The 22633-nt window shown below is 38.3% G+C and overlaps 1 protein-coding gene across 1 annotated transcript in view; it reads right to left on the reverse strand.

The window, feature by feature from the left end:
- Window positions 1-22633, reverse strand: part of NECAB1 (N-terminal EF-hand calcium binding protein 1) — a 200975-nt gene that overhangs the window by 3195 nt on the left and 175147 nt on the right. Inside the window, exons 9-11 of the mRNA XM_059901719.1 lie at window positions 10078-10190; window positions 2558-2635; window positions 1169-1260 (exon numbers count right to left, since the gene is read on the reverse strand). Of these exons, the coding sequence (XP_059757702.1) occupies window positions 1169-1260; window positions 2558-2635; window positions 10078-10190 (283 nt within the window). The remainder of the gene's footprint in view (window positions 1-1168; window positions 1261-2557; window positions 2636-10077; window positions 10191-22633) is intronic.

Here is a 22633-nt window from a genome sequence, read left to right on the forward strand (position 1 = left end):
CTCAATGACGTTCACCTTTTTCCCTCCTGCCACAGTTACTACTGATTAGAGCATTCACTAGCCCTCTCAAAAACCTTTAATGACTCCATAATACTGTAAGAAGAAAGTTAAAATTCCTTATTATATTTTCAACTCCCATTTCCTACTCTCTTCTCTCTGTACACATGTACCATATACAAGCCTTATGCTTTAATCATATCTTTGCACCAATTAACACAGCACATTTAACATTTCTTGCATTTGTTCATGTCTACAATTTACCTCTATCTAAGTACCATTCTCCATCTTTATTTGTCCAAATCTCATTTTTTAAAGTCCAGCTCAAGGATCATCTCCTCATTAAAAGCTGTTAAAGAGGCAATCCACTCCTCTAAATTCACATAGCACATTATGACTCTAATGGGTAACTACTATGTATGTCCTGAGCTTGTTATTTTTCTGCAAACAATTGTCTTTCCTACTGGACAGAAAGCATTTTATGGGTAGGGGCTGTATTTTTACTTTGTACCCTCTGTAGCTCCCAACACAGTGCTTGTTCATAATTGGAGCTCAATCAGTGCCAGTAAACAGGCTAGGAACCCCAGTATCCCCAGTGCCTAGCACTTATTAACATTCAGTAAAAGTATGTTTAATTGGTAATTGAATGGATGGGTAGATGAACAAATGAATTTTTGTTCTCAATTATCTTAAATAAGCTTTGGCTAGGCCAGACTTCTCAGACAAGTTCATTTCAAATTTCTTTTTCCCTTCTCCTTTTTTTCCAATTACAAAAAATATTTTAACAGTTATTATAATAAAGATATTTCTAACATAATTCTAATCTCCAATCTATGGGTCACCTATTTCAAATTTATTCAATACACCATAATATAGTAAAGCATTTGAATAATTTTTTGCAATGTCATATTTGTACTTCAAATTGTTAAAAGGTGACCAGCAAATGACTAATATTAGGTTTAATACAGCCAGGAATACAAATAGGGTCAACTAAGGACTAAAGGCAATAGAAAAAATATATAGACCTCTTATTTCCTATCCCCACTCTCAAATTTTAAGATAGATAAAAAATAGAGTACAGTTAAGGGGAAGGGGCTAGAACATACTGTCTTTTAAACAGAGAAAGGCAATACAAAAGCACATAGAAGAATTGTGAACCCAGGATAATTACCAGGAACTAGCATAGTAGATGTGAGTTCTGGAGTTTCCAAGAAATCCACATTACTTCTTTGGAAGGTCTTGCTATAATTCATCTGACGGTGGCTGTATAAATAATTATAGGTTACGGCTGTGCAATTTATTACGATCTTCCTGAGTAGAATGTAGCACAGTTCAAATTTACTCAAGGTGGCAAGGTTTCGGATGATTTAGATTAAGTGCCTGAATACGGACTTCTTTTCTTGGTTATTTACCCTTAAAAAAAAGACTAAGGAGTAATTTAACAAGTATCACCAGAAATTTTTTTAAAACAGGAGAGCACTAATTCTCTAGAGAAGATAAAAGGAGATAACTGTAATTGCAGCAAGAAGTTTAAACAGAAGGAAGACTATCTTGGGCATCAGGATGTTGAAAAAATAGGATAGCTAAGAAGAAGGACTATAGATTTTCCATCTCTAGAGGATAAAAAGAAAGAAAAATCATCTAAAAGTATAGGCCTGGAACTACAGAGTTGAATAAGTTGCCTTTAAAGCTCCCTTTTGTGCCTGAAATTCTATTGATGTCATTATGCATTATAGCACAGTGGTTAAAATAGCCACAAAAATAAATTTTTTAGGTGAAATATGTATCAACTAAATTTCCAGGTATTTGTTTCATTACCATAATTTAACACCCCAAAATATGGACTTATTGGAGAGCTATATTCTCCGTGCCATTTAAAGCCAACTAGAACTATTTATATAATCTCAGAATAGCAAAATTTCCTTCATCTCATTTTTCTAATTATATATTTGTTACTTATTAATAATTAATTTAATTTCAAAGAACTTGATTTATTTTTTAACTTTATCGAGGAATAGTTAACAAATATAATTATATGTATTCAAAACTGAATGATTACAAGAGAAGTTGACTTGCTTTTAATCTTTTCCAAACAATGTCTTGAATTTCCCTTTTATTTGCAGTAAGTAAAGACATTTCAAAAAACTGTTAAGCTATGATGATCTTAACCATTATATATAACTTTATTGCAAAATAAAAACCACAGAGCTTAAGAAAAATTAGGAAGTAAAATTTTTTTCATCTTTTTCTGCATCCTTTGTCTCCCACCCCTGCACACCTTAGACACCCATGACCCACATCTAAATCTGTTTACCTGAAAGCATCAGTAAAATGGTAATTCTTAAAGTGTGATCATAATCAAAAGTTTTTGTGCTTCAAAAGGAAAGTGATTTCAAATCCATAAAGAGAGTGAGATTTAGGAAAATGAGCAAATGGGACAGGTTTTAAGGTGAGGTAAAGGGAATGGAGTTTTTTCTACCGGTTCTAAAATTATATCATGTATATTGCCACCTCCCTGGCAAAAAAATAAAAATAAAAATAAGGCCTGCTCATAACTTACCTATTCCACACACTACTATTCTCCCAGAACTCGTAAATCGTGTAGCGAGATTCATTTGAAAGCTTCTGTATAGAAATACTGAAATGGAAAAGGAAAGGTGTAATTAGCCACAGGAAATTAAATACAAGAAATAAACTAATATTTCTAATCATCTCTAATTTTATCCATTTGTATAGGAAACACCTATGGTTCCTGCATGAAAATTGAAGTTTTGTTAATAATTGATTAACATGTCTGTTTAATATACTTTTTTAGTTTTCTGGTTTGGCATCATGAATACTATCTCAGTATATTTTAGAAATCACAAATATAACATTGTAAAATTTCATTCATATATCCATTCAAAAAGTTTTGGTTTTTTTGTTTTGTTTTGTTTTTTTAAATTTTATTTATTTATGGCTGTGTTGGGTCTTCGTTTCTGTGCGAGGGCTTTCTCTAGTTGTGGCAAGTGGGGGCCACTCTTCATCGCGGTGTGCAGGCCTCTCACTATCGCGGCCTCTCTTGTTGCGGAGCACAGGTTCCAGACGCGCAGGCTCAGCAATTGTGGCTCACGGGCCTAGTCACGCTGCGGCATGTGAGATCTTCCCAGACCAGGACTCAAACCCATATCCCCCGCATTGGCAGGCAGATTCTCAACCACTGCGCCACCAGGGAAGCCCAAGGATTTTTTTTAAAAAATCAGATGTGGTGCTTTTTAAAATGGAAGTATAGTTGATTTACATTATATTTCAGGTATACAGCATGGTGATTCAGTAGTTTTGCAGGCTATACTCCATTAAATGTTATTACAAGTTAATGGTTATAATTCCCTGTGCTATACAATACATCCTTGTTGCTTATCTATTTTATACATAGTAGTTTATATAAACTACTCGTTTTTAAATTTTTTAAAATAATTTTTATTAGAGTATAGTTGATTTACAATGTTGTGTTAGTTTCGGGTTTACAGCAAAGTGAATCAGTTATACGTAGACATATATCCACTCTTATGATTCTTTTCCCATATAGGTCATTTCAGAGTATTGAGTAGACTTCCCTGTGCTACACAGTAGGTCCTTCCTTATTAGTTATCTATTTTATATATAGTAGTATGTATATCTCAATCCCAATAAATTGAGAGATTGGGAGAAATTGGGAGAATAGGATATTGATTTAACAGAGAACATAGAACATACCAGTAAAATAGCCAAGCTCAATGTAAATTTAGGATTTACCTAAGTGTGGCCAGCAGATGGTGGTAACTACACAGAAATTGTAATACTTATTTGGCTTGTAGTTTGGTGCTTTTCACAGAGCTATTGATCTAGCTTGCTTCCGTTAAGATATGATGTAGCAAATATTGTTATTAGTTCAATTTCAGATTTTCTCGGGGAAAGGTTTATAACATAATCAAAGGAATTGAACAGAAAGTGAAACTGGAGATTTTCTAACCCCAGGAGTTTATAGATGGGCTCTTGGCGGGGTTCCTTGAAATCCCAGAAATGAGCTGCAAATTACTGTGCATATCTACTTTTTCCTGGGAAGAGAATCCATAGTTCTCATCATGGTCTAAAAGGATCTGTAATCCCCAAATGTAATCTGACAATGCAATGGTCAAATTTCAATCCATGACTATGAACTGCCTCCTACAAACTAATTCATTTGTATTACTTATTACATATAAAAATCACTTATCCTGCTATCTGAACCTGCCATTTTCCAGACTAGCCACAAGAAATTCACAAAATTTTAGCCTGATGCTCAAGTTTTGAAGGACTGAAGAAGATTACACAGTGTGATAAGGTAGTGGTTTGAAGTATAGCCATATAGACTTAACCTTCATCCACCATGTATTAGAGCTTTGTCACCTTGGGTCCATTGCTTAACCTGTTTCCTCACCTGTTAAATGGTGGTAATAATAGTACTGTGAGTACTAAATAAGGCATTACATGTAGAATGTTTTGCCCAGTAATTGTTATATTGTATGTGTGTATATGTGTGTGTGTGTTAACTGTTAGCTCAATAGCGAAAAACAAAGTAGCACTTTCCTTAGGTGAGTGAAAGCTAAGCCTTAATGGTATCAAAGTTGAGAAACGTGACAGAATTAAAAGGAGCAGAAAAGAAACTGAGGGAAAAAGACAAATCTTTAAAAACAATGAGGAGCAGCAAGCCAATAATAATGATGATAACAATTATTATATACATTATATACATATTATATTCATATTATATACATACTAATAACAATGGTGATGTCTGCTAACATGTATTGCTCTGTTTCAGGCCCTAGTCTAAGCATTTCCCATGGATTAAGTCATTTTACCTTCACAGTCACTCTGGGAATCATATGGTAGATACTGTCTGTTGCCTCCCCAACTGTCATTCCCCTCTGTCTAACCGAGCCCTGCCATTGTTCATTTTGCAATATATCCAATGTACCTAAATATTTGTTTTCTAACCTCCCCTGTAGCCAGGAATGGCCATGTGACTTGAGTTGGGCCAATGAGATGCCAAGGGAAGTATGCTGAGAAGCAAGGACTTCTGGGAAACTTTGTGTCCTTAGGTTCAGACATGAGAGGATAGCTTGTTGGTGTTGCTCCTTCCTCCTTCTTCCTGACTGTAGGCCATCTGGTCAAGAGCCAGATGGAAGAGTTGAAAGACCAGTTCAGATTGTGTCTCAAAGGACTATGGGTGAAAATGCTAATCAAAATTTTTCTACAGACTGGGTGCTTTCAATTAAGGGCAAAACCGACCAATACACAGCAATGACATTTAAGGACATTGATATTTGAGACTGTACAATACAGATAATAATACATATGCAATGATGACACTGAGACAGCAAGAAAAGGTTAATGATAAAATTTTTAGAAATTTCAGCCAGCAATATTTCTGTTAAAAGGGCTGAGGACTTGAAGGATTAGCTTTCAATCATTTGCAAACTTAAAATTACATGATGTAACTCTGAGCTTTTGCTTTGTGACTGTACTAACTTAAACACCCTCAGTCTTCCTCCTCAATGTATTCATACTTCCTGTGGCACTCAGAAACTCACTGGCTAAAGCAAGAGTTCTTTGGCTAAGCTGTCTCTGGATAAGGTCACTTAGAGCTTCAGCCCTGAGCTCCAGGAGACCTTGAACATTCCAGGAGCTGGAAAATGTCAGTGAAATGGGGAAAAATGATGTAGCTCAGGAACGGTTGGGGTTAAACATCTTACCTAAGGTAGCTTGGCTCATCAGGAACAGGACACACTTCGTCTTGGCTTCCTCTGTTCCCCAGGTGGCCTACCTTAACTCACAGAGCCTAATCACTGGAGTAAAGGGCACACAGGAGGGATAGTTCCCACAATTCTCCACCACACTACAGCGACGCATTTATTTTGTCTATATAAAAATGCTGATAAATTAATGGTTCAATGTGCCACAGGGTACCATGAGTTCTTAAGGATGTTTCTTTGGCCATAGTACAACTCCCAGGGTTGATTCTTACAACGCAATTCCACATTCATGTTCCCTACATCCTTGACATGGAGTTTAGAATACATACAAATTCTAGAATTTGGTAGCTGAGAGTGACTTCAGAAATCATTTTATTCTACTTAACAGCTGTGAAATTAAGGCCAAGAACATGGCTTTAATTGTTCAAGAATGAGTATCCTATTTTCCCAACTGGTTTCCTAGATCCTTGGAAGCAGAAACTATTCTCAACTTTCCGAAGTCAAGCATGGTTCTGAGAATACACTGTGTACATCACATATATTCAGTTGGTACCTCCTCGTGCCAAACACAGGGATTAAATAAGCCTTCATGATTACAAAATATGTGAAAAGAGTAATCAAAAAATGTGTGTGTGTGTTATACATGGGTCACACAATTGCTCTGCTTGGGTTTTTCAGTAACTTTTTTAACATCTTCGTTGGAGTAAAATTGCTTTACAATGTTGTGTTAGTTGCTGCTATATAACAAAGTGAATCAGCTATATGTATACATACATCCCCATATCTCCTCCCTCTTGCATCTCCCTCCCACCCTCCCTATCCCATCCCTCTGGTGGTCACAAGCACCGAGCTGATCTCCCTGTGCTATGAGGCTGCATCCCACTAGCTATCTATTTTACATTTGCTAGTGTATATATGTCAATGCTACTCTCTCACTTCATCCCAACTTCCCCTTCCCCTTCCCCTTCCCTGTGTCGTCAAGTCTATTCTCTACGTTTGCGTCTTTATTCCTGTCCTGCCCCTACGTTCTTCAGAACCTTTTTTTTTTTTTTTTTAGATTCCATATATATGTGTTAGCATATGGTATTTGTTTTTCTCTTTCCGATTTACTTCACTCTGTATGACAGTCTCTAGGTCCATCCACCTCACTACAAATAACTCAATTTCATTTCTTTTTATGGCTGAGTAGTATTCCATTGTATATATGTGCCACATCTTCTTTATCCATTCATCTGTCGATGGACACTTAGGTTGCTTCCATGTCCTGGCTATTGTAAATAGAGCTGCAGTGAACACTGTGGTACATAACTCTTTTTGAATTATGGTTTTCTCAGGGTATATGCCCAATAGTGGGATTGCTGGGTCATATGGTAGTTCTATTTTTAGGTTTTTGAGGAACCTCCATACTGTTCTCCATAGTGGCTGTATCAGTTTACATTCCCACCAACAGTGCAAGAGGGTTCCCTTTTCTCCACACCCTCTCCAGCATTTATTGTTTGTAGATTTTTTGATGGTGGCCATTTTAACAGGTGTGAGGTGATACCTCATTGTAGTTTTGATTTGCATTTCTCTAATGATTAGTGATGAGTAATTCATTTTTAAATTCAGTTGACTGACTAACAGAAGCCCTGTCAGCCCCCCAAACCTCTGAGTGTCCTAGTCAAATACCTAGAGGGCAAAGCCTCACTAGTTCAGTGCCTTGAATTTAAGAAAATAAGACCTTATAATTGGAACAAAAGGGATGTTGTCTATTCTATTCCTGTTTAACCATGTAAAGTCCAGGAAACTCTAATTCAAGGATGACCAAGTACTGACAAGAAAGATTAAACATGGGTTTTGGAGTCAGACAAACTCAGGCAAATTGTTTAACCCATCTGAGCCTATTTCCTCCTGAACTGGATGTAATACAAACCTCAGATGATGGCAGTGAAGATTAAATAAGAAAATGGAAACAAAATGCCTAATCTCATAAATCCTTAATTTCTACTTTATTTTATGGCAGCATTTCCTCTCTAACCATGGAGAGGCTGAGCCAAACATGGTGAGAGAAGAAACTGCAAAACTCTGATAATTCACAGATAATTCAGCCAAGCCCCAGGCAATCACACTGAGTGCATTAGAGCATGACTGATGACATGAGTGGCCCATTTGACTGTTCATCAATTAATACAGATAGAAGATTAAATTTGATCAACTAATACAACCGAATTTAGATAGGCACACCAGCATAACATGTATTCCACATATTTTCCATTTCTTTGTGGTGATTCTCTGATGCTCATTTCTTCTGATAAAGTCTACTTTTTGGTAATTCCAGTAAAAGAAAGAAAGCTGAAACGCAATAAGGAGTGAAGAGTTGTTAAGAAACAAAGCAGTCTTGCAAAGGAAAAGGAGAGTCTTAGAGTCTCAATTTATCTTACAGGAAAAGGATACTCTCCTTCCCTTTACTTCACAGCTGGAGCTTAGGGAGCAATTTTTCCTCCTCATTGAGAGAACAAAGTTTGCATCAGGCAACATAAATCTATCTACTCTCTTACTCTCCCACAGCCTGTTTTCCTCACCCTGTGGCTGTTCTAGTCACTTTAGGTCATTTTCCCAACACACATTAAATCAGTGTTTCTGAGCCTTAAAAATAGTAAAACTTTTTACCATTTTTGTAAATGTAAAATATCTACTCTATTCCTGGATATTGTGATACCCCAAACCAGATTTTATTTTCTTTATAGCCTCACTAACCAAAAGGAGTTTACTGAGCTCTACTTTTTGCAGTTTACACTGTGGATCGTATATGTTCTTTCTGCATTCTCCAAAACATCAGTTTTATTTTTAAATGAGTAGGCTTTTTAAAACTACGTATACTCTCACTTTGGCAAATCTCTTTTAAGTCACTGAAATAAAGAGACTAAAATGGGGTTTTGATTTGGGCCGGTCGTGAAGTATAGTAACAATAGCAAAAAAAGTAGTGCCTGTTATCAGTCACTACTGGGAAGATCGGGAGCTGTATGACATTAATGGCACTGAGCAAGTCCTATTCTACTCTATAAAGGAGGTTAGCCAGCCAGACAACAAGGAAGGAATAGTAAGTGCAGCAGTAATCCCAGCTCATGTTTCCTGGCCCTCAGTGGATGAGAGGCACTCAGTTAATCCTCTCAACCACTTTATGAGGAAACTGAGGCTTAGAGCAAGTAAGGATCTTTCCTAAACCCACAAAGTTAATACAACCCATGTATAATTCCAGAGCCAGACTTCTTAGCTGCAGAAGTATTCTGCCAGAGTGTGAATAAAATATAACTAGTAATTACTGGGAGGAACACCAAAGAGACATAAAGTATGTGTTTCTATGTGCACATACATGCATGTACACATGTGCTAAAAAGCTTTCCCAATGTTCTAAGAGTATTGTGAAATACAATTTAAACAAGCTCCTAAGGTAGGGGTGGATTTGGTTGTGGCAGTTTTCCAGGAGCAGGTGAGTTTGATCTTTGGAATTAAGGTAGAGCATGGGCTGGCAGAGACCTGAAGCTGGGTGCACACTTCTGGGAAGGAGAGTGGCCAGATCGAAGGCACAGCGGTAAGACAATAGATTATGCTGGAAAGGCAATATGCAGCTGGGCACTGTTGAGGCATAGTGTTCAGGTGAGGGAGAACAAATGGTAGCAGTGCTATGGATTTCTGGGGTCTGTTGGTATTATAATTGTAGGGTCAGGATAAACTTCTGGCATTTGATAAGATACTCATTAGATAGTTATTGCAGGTTTCTGAGTAAGAGAATTCTATGATAATTGTTTCTGGAAAATTATAATTGTTGTAGTTGTTTATTGGACTACTTGGAGTAGAGAAACTGAAGATGAGGTATAGTTTATATTTTAGTAGCCTGAGATAACAGAAGGCTGAACTGGAGTGGCCATGGAAATAACTTTTTTTTTTTAAATGACAAAGTCCTGCCATCAAGACTTCAGAGATGGTGTAACTTCATAATGAATGGCTGAAATGGTGGTTATTAGGCCATAGGGCACACTCTCAAGGTAGCAATCAGAGCTAGATGCACTAGAGTTGAGGGCTCATATACCAGAGATGATTTAAATCAGAGTGTGAGTCTGCCTGGATGTAAAAGGAGGAATTTCAGTCTATTTGACTTCCATTGGTGCTCCTAATGCTCAAATCCACACAGAGTCCAAGGATAAAAGAGAAAACAGCCTGTTTAACTCTGCAAAACGCATCACCCCGAGGGCTAGAATGACCATCATAACTTTAGATGAAGATTCTCAAATAATAGTCTTCCAGACCCCACCCTCATCTAAGACACATGAGCAGGAGCACTTACCGCAAGCAACCACTTTGGGAGGAAGCACTCTCCACATAGTGTTTCAGAGCGAGTTGGAATTCTTCCAAGTCCTGTTCTATCACAGACATCTGACGCTGCACAAGCATGATGTGCTGCAGAGGAAGGGGCAAGTGTTACTGTGTTGACTATCATGGAGCCTCCCTAAGCCAAACCCCTACTGCTCATCCCATCCCTCCTCACAAAACAAACAATTTTTCATCTAAAAATGACTAAAAAGGCCATGACTAGTCCAAGTAATAACACTGTATAAAAGCTGTAGTATAGGCAGGATATTTTCTTGCCTCTAGTAACAGGCACTAAAAAAGGTGTCCTTCATGATGACATATTTCCCTTTTAAAAGCAGTGGTTCTCCATCAGAATCACTGGGGAGGTTTTAAAATTGCATTTATATCAGAATCTCTGGAGTGGGGTCCAGGCACCAGTATTTATAAAAACCTCTCCAAATGACTTTAATGTGCAGCCAGGGTTGGGATCACTGACCTAAAGTCACTTACCAAATTTTAAAGAGAAGTTCTATTGTACACAATGCACAGCTCCAGCTTCTCCTTGGCTATTTTGTGATATTAGACATATTATGAATTTCATTACAACCAAATTTCAAAAAATATGTGTTCACTGAGGGATTTCCAAAGCTACATAAACCATCACAGGGTTCTCAAACAATTAACCACCTATAATAGGCCCCACTCAAATCTCATGGCATTAGATGAAACCTGTGTTTAATGGATCATGCTGGGTTGGATGACAACTGATTCTTGTAACAAATCCTATTACCATTATAGCACCTGTAGTTTGAATACTTTCCTAAAGATCTGCCTATGGGCTTCTCATGGTATTTTGATCTCAAGATTAGTCCTTTCCTCATCAATTTTTGGTAGTGAATCATAAAAGTGCAAAAAAAAAAACAAGGATTGGAAGTGAATTATAAAAGTGCAAAGCAACAACAATAACGTGAGAAAGATTTAGAATATGAGGAAACTAACTTGCATGATCTTACCCAGCTATGTAGCAGTAGAGCTAGAATTAAGCCTCTGGTTTGCTATCTCCTATTCCAATGAACTTCTCTCTTAATGTTAACAGCTACCATTGGATGAACACTGATTATATTGTAGGTATTATGTTAGGCACTTTTTATATTGAACAAATGTTCCTACTTTGTGTTCCTACAGGGAATTAGTAAATGCTGGATTCTAGTATACAGTGATGGATTAAGATAGAATTCTTGTCTTCATAGGCTTTAGCAAAGAAATAAACAAGTCTTGAACACTGTGTCGAAGAAGTAATTTTAAGTATGGCCCATGAAACTTATTGTATGTAAATTGATCAGAATTCTACTAAAATTTTGACCAACTGTATTGCCAAATAAATTTTGATCCTTGTGTTAATATCCTTTGACTATTTAAGGCTTAAAATAATATTTGGGCCCCAAACTCATATGAGCAGGAAGCAGGCTGTGAATACTGCGTAACCCCTAAGAAAGGTAATGTTCCACAATGGGCTGACTCAGGTGTGGTCATGGATGATAATGGACCAAGAAGAAACTCTTAAAGAAGAACAGAAAATAGAGTTCCTCTTAGAATGGAGATCTGGTGTCTAATAGTGGAACTTCCTTCATTAACCAGATCTCAGAATGGAGATCTGGTGTCTAATAGTGGAACTTCCTTCATTAACTAGATCTCAGAATGGAGATCTGGTGTCTAATAGTGGAACTTCCTTCATTAAAATACCTTCCCAGTATGAATTCATTGTTGCAACTAACCCGTGAATGTTGTGTATTTCCTGTTCATCTGTTTTCTGAGTGGCAGTTTTATGGCATTTATCCTGGCCTAGTTTTATCATTGTATATTTTATCTGTGTGTGTGCAGGGGTTGGGGATTTCAGACCTTAAAGGACTACATCCTGACCTTACAGAGAAGACTAAACATCATCCAGGGATCCTGGATTTTGAGCTAGAAGCAGTAACTGGAGGAGACTTTGGGTGGTCTCCCTTGTGAAGGTAATGTGTTCTATAAATGTGAAAAGAAAGATGCAAATGAACATCTGATGACCAGAAGGTAGACTATGGCACAGACTCCAAACTGTTCATCAAAATCCATTTCTTTCTTCTTTCTAGGTATAGAGTTAGACTTACAAATTCCATTATCCCTTGAAGTTAGGTGTAGCCAACTGACGAGTTCTCACCAACAGAATATGAGCAGAAGTGCTGTGTACTACTTTTGAGCTAAGACTTTCAGGAAGGATGTGAGCCTCCTCCACCTTCTCTTTCTCTTTTCTGCTAGTAAGATGAAGACCTGCCTTAGGACTGGCAGGCCCACAGGTGAGAGAAGTCTGTTTCCCTGAATCATTGTGAGGACTATTTACTAGGAAAACTTTTATTGCATTGGAATCATCCTACATCTTGGGTCTATTTGTTTCCATAACCTAGTCAGCTAAATGAGTTCAGTAATTTTAATTGAGCTTTATCTTATTTCCCTTCAGGATCAGGAATCAAAGTCAATAACTATCTCCTAAGGTTGTATAGTGAACAATCAGCCTCCTATCTGACTCTCCCACGACCTAGTTTTAATATCAATGACTAAGAGTTAAAGATAATCTCTACCAAAATAATTATGGATACATCCTTTTGACAAAAATCTACAGGTCAGATATTTGACAAACAGTGACTCACATGATTCTTATGGGCTTTCCTAATGAAATATTATAAATATATCCACCTATTCCATCATAATTCTTTTAGTCTGAAGGCAATTGTTATGTGATCTAGTGAGGCAGGTTGTAAATATGACCAGAGTCCTTCACTACTCCCTGAACCCATGCCCTTTGAAATGTGACTTTTCACTTCTCCATCTAGACATGGATTCTATTTCCCCTTTTCTTGGATCTGGGCTGGACTTCTAACTTGCTTTGGCCAACAGAACGTGGCAGAAGTGACGCTGTGGTGGTTTCAAATTTAGGCCCCAAGAGACCTTGTGAGTTTCCACTCTTTCGCTTGGATCCCTGACATTGTCATGTAAATGAGCCCTGCTAGAGCAGGGGTCAGCAAACTTTTTATGTAAAGGGCCAGATAGTAAAGGTTTTAGGCTTTGAAGGCCTTATGGTTCCTGTCACAACTACTCAACTCCCCTGTTTTATTGTGAAAGCAAACATAGGCAATAAATAAACAAATGGGTATGGCTCTATTCCAGTGAAACCTTATATATAAAGACAAGCAGTGAGCTGTAGTTTTGCCAACCCCTATGCTGGAGGATTAAAACCACATAGAACAAAGCTGAGTCAGTGGATTCATCCTAGCTGAGGTCCTAGACATGAGAGAAAGCCCAGCTATTATCAGTAAAGCTGGCATGCAGCTGATTACAGATGCCAAAAGGGAGCCAGCTGAGACCACCAAGATGATCTCGCCCTAAATTGCCTACATGCAGAATTGTGGTTTAAGCCATTCAGTTTTGGGTGGTTTGCTATATAGCAATAGCTAAATGGTTCACTCACTTATATACATGGATGTGAATATGATTTGGAAAAATTAAATTTACTCTGCAATCCAAACAAGGCACTTCTTTCCCCTCTTTTCCTCAGATATTTACACAAAGAAATCAGTTTATAAAGAGGCCCAGATAATCTGCCTGCATTTTATGACTACTGTGACAAGTGGAGCTTTTTGAATCTTGGGTAATTTAAGGTAGACTTTCTGAGGTCCAAAGAAAATCCTTAAATTTTTCTATGCTGGCCATGTTAAGATGTGGTATATGGAGTACGGGAGAAGTAGGGAAGGGGTCCTAATATCTTCATGATATTTCTATATGTCTCTTGTTTAAAATATACAGCCTTTAATCCTTACTGAAATCTGAGATCCTATAATGGCCAGCCCAGAACTTTCTTTCACGGTAGAAAATAGTGCTACATTTTTGTTTCTCTGCTTTGGAAGGGGTTAATGTTGCTTTTATGACTTACCTTATAGGGATTTTGTTGCAATGGAATTAGGGTGGAATATTTGGGTTTTCTTGGGCTGAGAAGTGCTAATTATGAAAGGTTAATCCAGGTTTACTGAATAGTATTTCCCAGTGACGTTATGTTACAGTTGCATGTACCTCTGATTTCTTGGATCTTTTTATTTCAAGAAATATCAGCTTTTTAAATAACTGGAGACAAAGAAATGTTTTAAACACAACCAATTTGTTTTATTTTATTCTGTCTCTATTACTACATTTACAATTGTGTTCCAAGCATTCTTCAGAAACATCAGAACCTTCCTTATGTGCTCTTGTTGGAGTCTCTTAACAGCTACTGCAAAGCAAGACTATGTTTTGAAAGTCTCTGACATATTAGTTGGCAATAGCCCACAAAACACATTAAAGTGCATGGCAGAATTAATTTACTCACAAAATATTGTTCATAGGTTTAATGAGGATACAGAAGCAAAAAAAAAAAAAAGATATTAGATTTGTAAACTCCTATTGTATGAAAAAGGATTCTAGTGTATATATACAAAAATAATGTGCTCAAGAAAAGTTAACAGTTTTTGAAAAGCACCAGAATGTGATAAAATTTGTTTAAAATTATATTGACTTTTTTTGTTAACATCTTTACTGGAGTATAATTGCTTTACAATGTTGTGTTAGTTTCTGCTGTATAACAGAGTGAATCAGCTATACGTACCCTTATATCCCCATAACCCTTACCTCTTGCATCTCCCTCCCACCATCCCTACCCCACCCCTCTAGGTGGTCACAAAGCAATGTGCTGATCTCCCTGTGCAATGCAGCTACTTCCCACTAGCTATCTATTTTACATTTGGTAGTGTTTATATGTCAGTGCTACTCTCTCACTTTGTTCCAGCTTCCCCTTCCCCTTCACCATGTCCTCAAGTCCACCCTCTACATCTACAACTTTATTCAGGTCCTGCCCCTAGGTTCATCAGAACCTTTTTTTTTTTTTTTTTTTTTTCAGATTCCATATATATGTGTTAGCATATGGTATTTGTTTTTCTTTTTCTGACTTACTTCACTCTGTATGACAGACTCTAGGTCCGTCCACCTCAGTACAAATAACTCAATTTTGTTTCTTTTTATGGCTGAGTAATATTCCATTGTATATATGTGCCACATCTGTCAATGAACACTTAGGTTGCTTCCATGTTCTGGTTATTGTAAATAGTCCTGCAGTGAACATTGTGATACATGACCCTCTATGAATTATGGTTCTCTCAGGGTATATGCCCAGTAGTGGGATTGCTGGGTCATATGGTAGTTCTATTTTTAGTTTTTGAAGGAACCTCCATACTGTACTCCATAGTGGCTGTATCAATTTACATTACCACCAACAGTGAGAGAGGGTTCCCTTTTCTCCACACTGTCTCCAGCATTTATTGTTTGTAGATTTTTGATGATGGCCATTCTGACCAGTGTTGGGTGATACCTCACTGTAGTTTTGATTTGCATTCTCTAATGATTAGTGATGTTGAGCATCCTTTCATTTGTTTGTTGGCAATCAGTATGTCTTCTCTGGAGAAATGTCTATTTAGGTGCATCCTTTCATTTGTTTGTTGGCAATCAGTATGTCTTCTTTGGAGAAATGTGTATTTAGGTCTTCTGCCCATTTTTGAATTGGGTTATTTGTTTTTTCATACTGAGCTGCAGGAGCTGATTGTATATTTTGGAGATTAATCCTTTGTCAGTTTTTTCATTTGCAAATATCTTCTCCCATTCCAAGGGTTGTCTTTTCATCTTGTTTATGGTTTCCTTTGCTGGGCTTTTAAGTTTCATTAGGTCCCATTTGTTTATTTTTGTTTTTATTTCCATTACTCTAGGAGCTGGGTCAAAAAGGCTGTTGCTGTGATTTATGTCACAGATCACTCTGCCGATGTTTTCCTCTAAGAGTTTTATAGTGTCTGGCCTTATATTTAGGTCTTTAATCCATTTTGAGTTTATTTTTGTGTATGGTGTTAGGAAGTGTTCTAACTGCATTCTTTAATATGTAGCTGTCCAGTTTTCCCGGCACCACTTATTGAAGATGCTATCTTTCTCCATTGTATATTCTTGCCTCCTTTATCAAAGATAAGGTGACCATATGTGCATGGGTTTACCTCTGGGCTTTCTATCATGTTCCATTGATCTATATTTCTGTTTTTGTGCCACTACCATACTGTCTTGATTATTTTTGCTTTGTAGTATAGTCTGAAGTCAGGGAGCCTGATTCCTCCAGCTCCTTTTCTTTTTCTCAAGATTGTTTTGGGTACTTGGGGTCTTTTGTGTTTCCATACAAATTGTGAAATTTCTTGTTCTAGTTCTTTGAAAAATGCCATTGGTAGTTTGATAGGGATTGCACTGAACCTGTAGACTGCTTAGGGTAGTATAGTCACTTTCATAATGTGGATTCTTCCAATCCAAGAACATGGTATATCTCTCCATCTGTTTGTATCATCTTTAATTTCTTTCATCAGTGTCTATAAACTATAAGTTTTATGCATACAGGTCTTCTGTCTCCTTAGGTAGGTTTATTCCTAGGTATTTTATTGTTTTTGTTGCAATGGTAAGTGGGAGTCTTTCCTTAATTTCTCTTTCAGATTTTTCATCATTAGTGTATAGGAATGCAAGAGATTTCTGTGCATTAATTTTGTATCCTGCTACTTTACCAGATTCATTGTTTAGCTCTAGTTGCTTTTTGCTAGCATCTTTAGGATTCTCTATGTATAGTATCATGTCATCTGCAATGACAGTTTTACTTCTTCTTTTCCAATTTGGATTCCTTTTATTTCTTTTCGTCTCTGATTGCTATGTCTAAAACTTCCAAAACTATGTTGAATAATAGCTATGAGAGTGGGCTACCTTGTCTTGTTCCTGATCTTATTGGAAATGGTTTCAGTTTTTCACCATTGAGATCGATGTTGGCTGTGGGTTTGTCATATATGGCCTTCATTATGTTGAGGTAAGTTGCCTCTATGCCTACTTTCTGGAGGGTTTTTATCATAAATGGGTGTTGAATTTTGTTAATAGTTTTTCTGCATTTATTGAGATTATCATATTGTTTTAATTCTTAAATTTGTTAATATGATGTATCATATTGAGAGATTTGTGTATATTGAAGAATCCCTGCATTCTTGGGATAAACCCCACCTGATCATGGTGTATGATCTTTTAGTGTGCTGTTGGATTCTGTTTACTAGTATTTTGTTGAGGATTTTGACATCTATGTTCATCAGTGATATTGACCTGTAGTTTGTTTTGTATGATATCTTTGTCTGGTTTTGGTATCAGGGTGATGGTGGCCTCGTAGAATGAGTTTGGGAGTGTTCCTCCCTTTCCTATATTTTGGAAGAGTTTGAGAAGGATTGGTGTTAGCTCTCCACTAAATGTTTGATAGAATTTGCCTGTGAAGCCATCTGGTCCTGGGCTTTTGTTTGTTGGAAGATTTTTTAATCACAGTTTCAATTTCAGTGCCTATGATTGGTCTGTTTATATTTTCTATTTCTTCCTGGTTCAGTCTCAGAAGGTTGTGCTTTTCTAAGAATTTGTTTATTTCTTCCAGGTTGTCCATTTTATTGCCATATAGTTGCTTGTAGTGATCTCTCATGATCCTTTGCATTTCTGCAGTGTCAGTTGTTACTTCTCCTTTTTCATTTCTAATTCTGTTAATTTTAGTCTTCTCCCTTTTTTTCTTAATGAGTCTGGCTAATGGTTTATCAATTTTGTTTTTCTTCTCAAAGAACAAACATTTAGTTTTATTGCTCTTTGCTATTGTTTTCTTCATTTCCTTTTCATTTATTTCTGATCTGATTTTATGATTACTTTCCTTCTGATAGCTTTGGGTTTTTGTTTTTGTTTTTTTGTTCTTCTTTCTCTAATTGCTTTAGGTGTAAGGTTAGGTTTTTTATTTGAGATGTTTCTTGTTTCTTGAGGTAGGATTGTATTGCTATAAAATTCCCTCTTAGAACTGCTTTTGTTGCATACCATAGGTTTCGGGTCATTGTGTTTCCATTGTGATTTGTTTCTAGATTTTTTTTTTTTTTTTTTTTTATGAGCAAGGCATCTTTTTTTTTTTTTTAATTAATTTATTTATGGCTGTGTTGGGTCTTCATCTCCGTGCGAGGGCCCTCTCCAGCCGCGGCGAGCGGGGGCACTCCTCATCGTGGTGCACGGGCCTCTCACTATTGCGGCCTCTCTTGTTGCGGAGCACAGGCTCCAGACGCGCAGGCTCAGCAATTGTGGCCCACGGGCACAGCCGCTCTGCGGCATGTGGGATCCTCCCAGATCAGGGCTCGAACCCGCATCCCCTGCACCGGCAGGCAGACCCTCAACCACTGCACCACCAGGGAAGCCCTAGATGTTTTTTGATTTCCTCTCTGATTTCTTCAGGGATCTCTAGGTTATTTAGTAGCATATTGTTTAGCCTCCATGTTTTCATATTTTTTACCATTTTTTTCCCTATAATTGATATCCAGTCTCATAGCATTGTGGTCAGAAAAGGTACTTGATATGATTTCAGTTTTCTTAAATTCACCAATGCTTGATTTGTGACCCAAGATATGATCTATCCTGAAGAGTGTTCCATGAGCTCTTGAGAAAAAAGTGTATTCTGTTGTTTTTGGATGGAATGTCTTATAAATATCAATTAAGTCCATCTTTTTTAATGTTTCATTTAAAGCTTGTGTTTCCTTATTTATTTTCATTTTGGATGATCTCTCCATTGGTGAAAGTGGGGTGTTAAAACCTCCTACTATGATTGTGTTGCTGTCAATTTCCACTTTTATAGGTGTTAGCATTTGCCTTATGTATTCAGGTGCTCCTATGTTGGGTGCATAAATATTTACAATTATTGTATCTTCTGCTTTGAATGATCCCTTGATCATTATGAAGTGTCCTTCTTTGTCTGTTGTAATAGTCTTTATTTTAAAGTCTATTTTGTCTGATATGAGAATTGCTACTCCAGCTTTCTTTTGATTTCCATTGCATGGAATACCTTTTTCCATCCCCTCACTTTCAGTTTGTATGTACCCCTAGGTTTGAAGTGGGTCTCTTGTAGACAGCATGTATATGGGTCTTGTTTTTGTATCCATTCAGCCAGTCTATGTCTTTTGGTTCGAGCATTTAATCCATTTACATTTAAGGTAATTATCTATATGTATGTTCCTATTACCAATTTCTTAATTGTTTTGGGTTTGTTTCTGTAGGTGTTTTCCTTCTCTTGTGTTTCCTGCCTAGAGAAGTTCCTTTAGCATTTGTTGCAAACCTGGTTTGGTGGTGCTGAATTCTCTTAACTTTTGCTTGTCTGTAAAGGTTTTAATTTCTCTGTCAAATGTGAATGACACCCTTGCTGGTAGAGTAATCTTGGTTGTAGGTTTTTCCCTTTCATCACTTTAAATATGTCCTGCCACACTCTTCTGGCTTGCAGAGATTTTGCTGAAGAACCAGCTGTTAACCTTATGGGGATTCCCTTATATGTTATTTGTTGGTTTTCCCTTGCTGCTTTTATATTTTTTGTTTGAATTTAATTTTTGATAGTTTGATTAAGATGTGTCTTGGTGTGTTTCTCCTTGGATTTTTCCTATATGGGACTCTCTGCACTTCCTGGACTTGATTGACTATTTCGTTTCCCATGTTAGGGAAGTTATCAACTATAACCTATTCAAATATTTTCTCAGTCCCTTTCTTTTTCTCTTCTTCTTCTGTGAACCCTATAATTTGAATGTTGGTGCATTTAATGTTGTCCCAGAGGTCTCTGAGACTGTCCTCAATTCTTTTCATTCTTTTTCCTTTATTCTGCTCTGCAGTATTTATTTCCACTATTTTATCTTCCAGGTCATTTATCTGTTCTTCTGCTTATTTATTCTGCTATTGATTCCTTCTAGAGAATTTTTAATTTCATTTACTTTGTTGTTCATGACTGTTTGTTTGCTCTTTAGTTCTTCTAAGCCTTGTTAAAAGTTTCTTGTATTTTCTCCATTCTATTTCCAAGATTTTGGATCTTCTTCCCTATACTTACTCTGAATTCTTTTTCAGGTAGACTGACTATTTCCTCCTCATTTGTTTGGTCTGGTGGGTTTTTACCTTGCTTCTTCATCTGATGCATATTTCTCTGTCTTCCCATTTTGTTTAACTTACTGTGTTTGGGATCTCCTTTTCGAAGCCTGCAGGTTCGTAGTTCCAGCTGTTTTTGGTGTCTGCCCCCAGTGGGTAAGGTTGATTCAGTGGTTTGTGTAGAGTTCCTGGTGGAGGGGACTGGTGCCTGTGTTCTGGTGGCTGGGGCTGGATCTTGTCTTTCTGGTGGCAGGACCGTGTCTGGTATTGTGTTTTGGGAGTCTGTGAACTTAGTATGATTTTAAGCTACCTCTCTGCTAAAGGGTGGGGTTGTTTTCCTATCTTGCTAGTTGTTTGGCATTAGGAATCCAGCACTGGAGCTTGCTTGTGGTTGGGTGGAGGTAAGGCTTAGTGTGGAGATGGAGATCTCTGGGAGAGCTCTTGCTGATTGATATTACATGGGGCCAGGAGGTCTCTGGTGGTCCAGTGTCCTGAACTCAGCTCTCCCCCCCTCAGAAAGCCCTGACATCAGGCCAGAGCATCAAGACCCTGCCAGCCACACAGCTCAGAAGAAAACGGAGAAAAAAGGGAGAAAAAAATTAAAATAAAATAAATAATGTTATTAAAATAACAAAATTTAAAAGTAGTAATAATAGAGAGAGCTTCAAGATGGCAGAAGAGTAAGACGCAGAGATCACCTTCCTCCCCAAAAATACATCAGAAATACATCTATATGTGGAACAACTCCTACAGAAGACCTACTGAATGCTGGCAGAAGACCTCAGACCTCCCAAAAGGCAAGAAACTCCCCACGTACCTGGGTAGGGCAAAAGAAAAAAAAAAAAAAAAACATAGACAAAAGAATAGGGAGGGGACCTGCACCAGTGGGAGGGAGCTGTGAAGGAGGAAAGATTTCCACACACTAGGAAGCCCCTTCACGGGCGGAGACTGCGGGTGGTGGAGGGGGGAAGCTTCAGAGCCATGGAGGAAAGCACAGCAAGAGGGGTGTGGAGAACAAAGTGGAGAGATTCCCACACAGAGGATCGGTGCGGACCTGCACTCACCAGCCTGAGAGGCTTGTCTGCTCACCCGCAGGGATGGTTGGGGGCTGGGAACTGAGGCTCGTGCCTCAGTCGGATCTCAGGGAGAGGCCTGTGGTTGGCTGTGTGAACACAGCCTGAAGGGGACTAGTGCACCACAGCTAGCTTGGAGGGAGTCTGGGAAAAAGTATGCAGCTGCCGAAGAGGCAAGAGACGTTTTCTTGCCTCTTTATTTCCTGGTGCATGAGGAGAGGGGATTAAGAGCGACGCTTAAAGGAGCTCCGGGTGTGAGCCACAGCTATCAGCATGGACCACAGAGATGGGCATGAGATGCTAAGGCTGCTGCTGCAGCCACCAAGAAGCCTGTGTGGAAGCACAGGTCACTATCCACACCTCCCCTCCCGGGAGCCTGTGCAGCCTGCCACTGCCAGGGTCCCGCGATCCAGGGACAACTTCCCCGGGAGTACGCACCGCGCACCACAGGCTGGTGCAAAGTCATGCTGGTCTCTGCCGCCACAGCTTTGCCCTGCATCCGTACTCCACCCTCCCCCCAGCCTGAGCGGGCCAAAGGCCCCGAATCAGCTGCTACTTTAACCCCGTCCTGTCTGAGCGAAGAACAGACACCTTCAGGTGACCTACACGCAGAGGCGGGTCCAAATCCAAAGCTGAACCCCAGGAGCTGTGCAAACACAGAAAAGAAAGGGAAATCTCTCCCAGCAGCATCAGGAGCAGCGGATTAAATCTCCACAAGCAACTGGATGTACCCTGCATCTGTGGAATACCTGAATAGACAACGAATCATCCCAAATTGAGGAGGTGGACTTTCGGAACAACGATATATATATATTTTTTCCTTTTCCTCTTTTTGTGAGTGTGTATGTGTATGCTTCTGTGTGTGATTTTGTCTGTATAGCTTTGCTTTTACCATTTGTCCTAGGGTTCTGTCTGTCCGTTTTTTTTTTATTACTTAAAAATTTTTTTGTCATAATTATTTTTTATTTTAATATCTTTATATTATTTATTTTACTTTATTTTATTTTATTTTATTTTATCTTCTTCTTTCTTTGTGCCTTTTTTTCCTCCCTTTTATTCTGAGCCGTGTGGAGGACAGGCACTTGGTGCTCCAGCCAGGCGTCAGGGCTGTGCCACTGAGGTGGGAGAGCCAAGTTCAGGACACTGCTCCACAAGAGATCTCCCATCTCCCCATAATATCAAACAGCAAAATTCTCCCAGAGATCTCCATCTCAACACCAAGACAAGACCCAGCTCCACTCAATGACCAGCAAACCACAATGCTGGACACCATAGGCCAAACAACTAGCAAGACAGGAACAAAACGCCATGCATGGGTTTCCCTGGTGGTGCAGTGGTTGAGAATCTGCCTGCTAATGCAGGGGACATGGGTTCAAGCCCTGGTCTGGGAGGATCCCACATGCCGTGGAGCAACTGGACCCGTGAGCCACAACTACTGAGCTTGCTCGTCTG

The sequence above is a fragment of the Balaenoptera ricei genome, chromosome 17 (assembly GCF_028023285.1).
Source record: "Balaenoptera ricei isolate mBalRic1 chromosome 17, mBalRic1.hap2, whole genome shotgun sequence".
Lineage (NCBI taxonomy): Eukaryota > Metazoa > Chordata > Mammalia > Artiodactyla > Balaenopteridae > Balaenoptera > Balaenoptera ricei.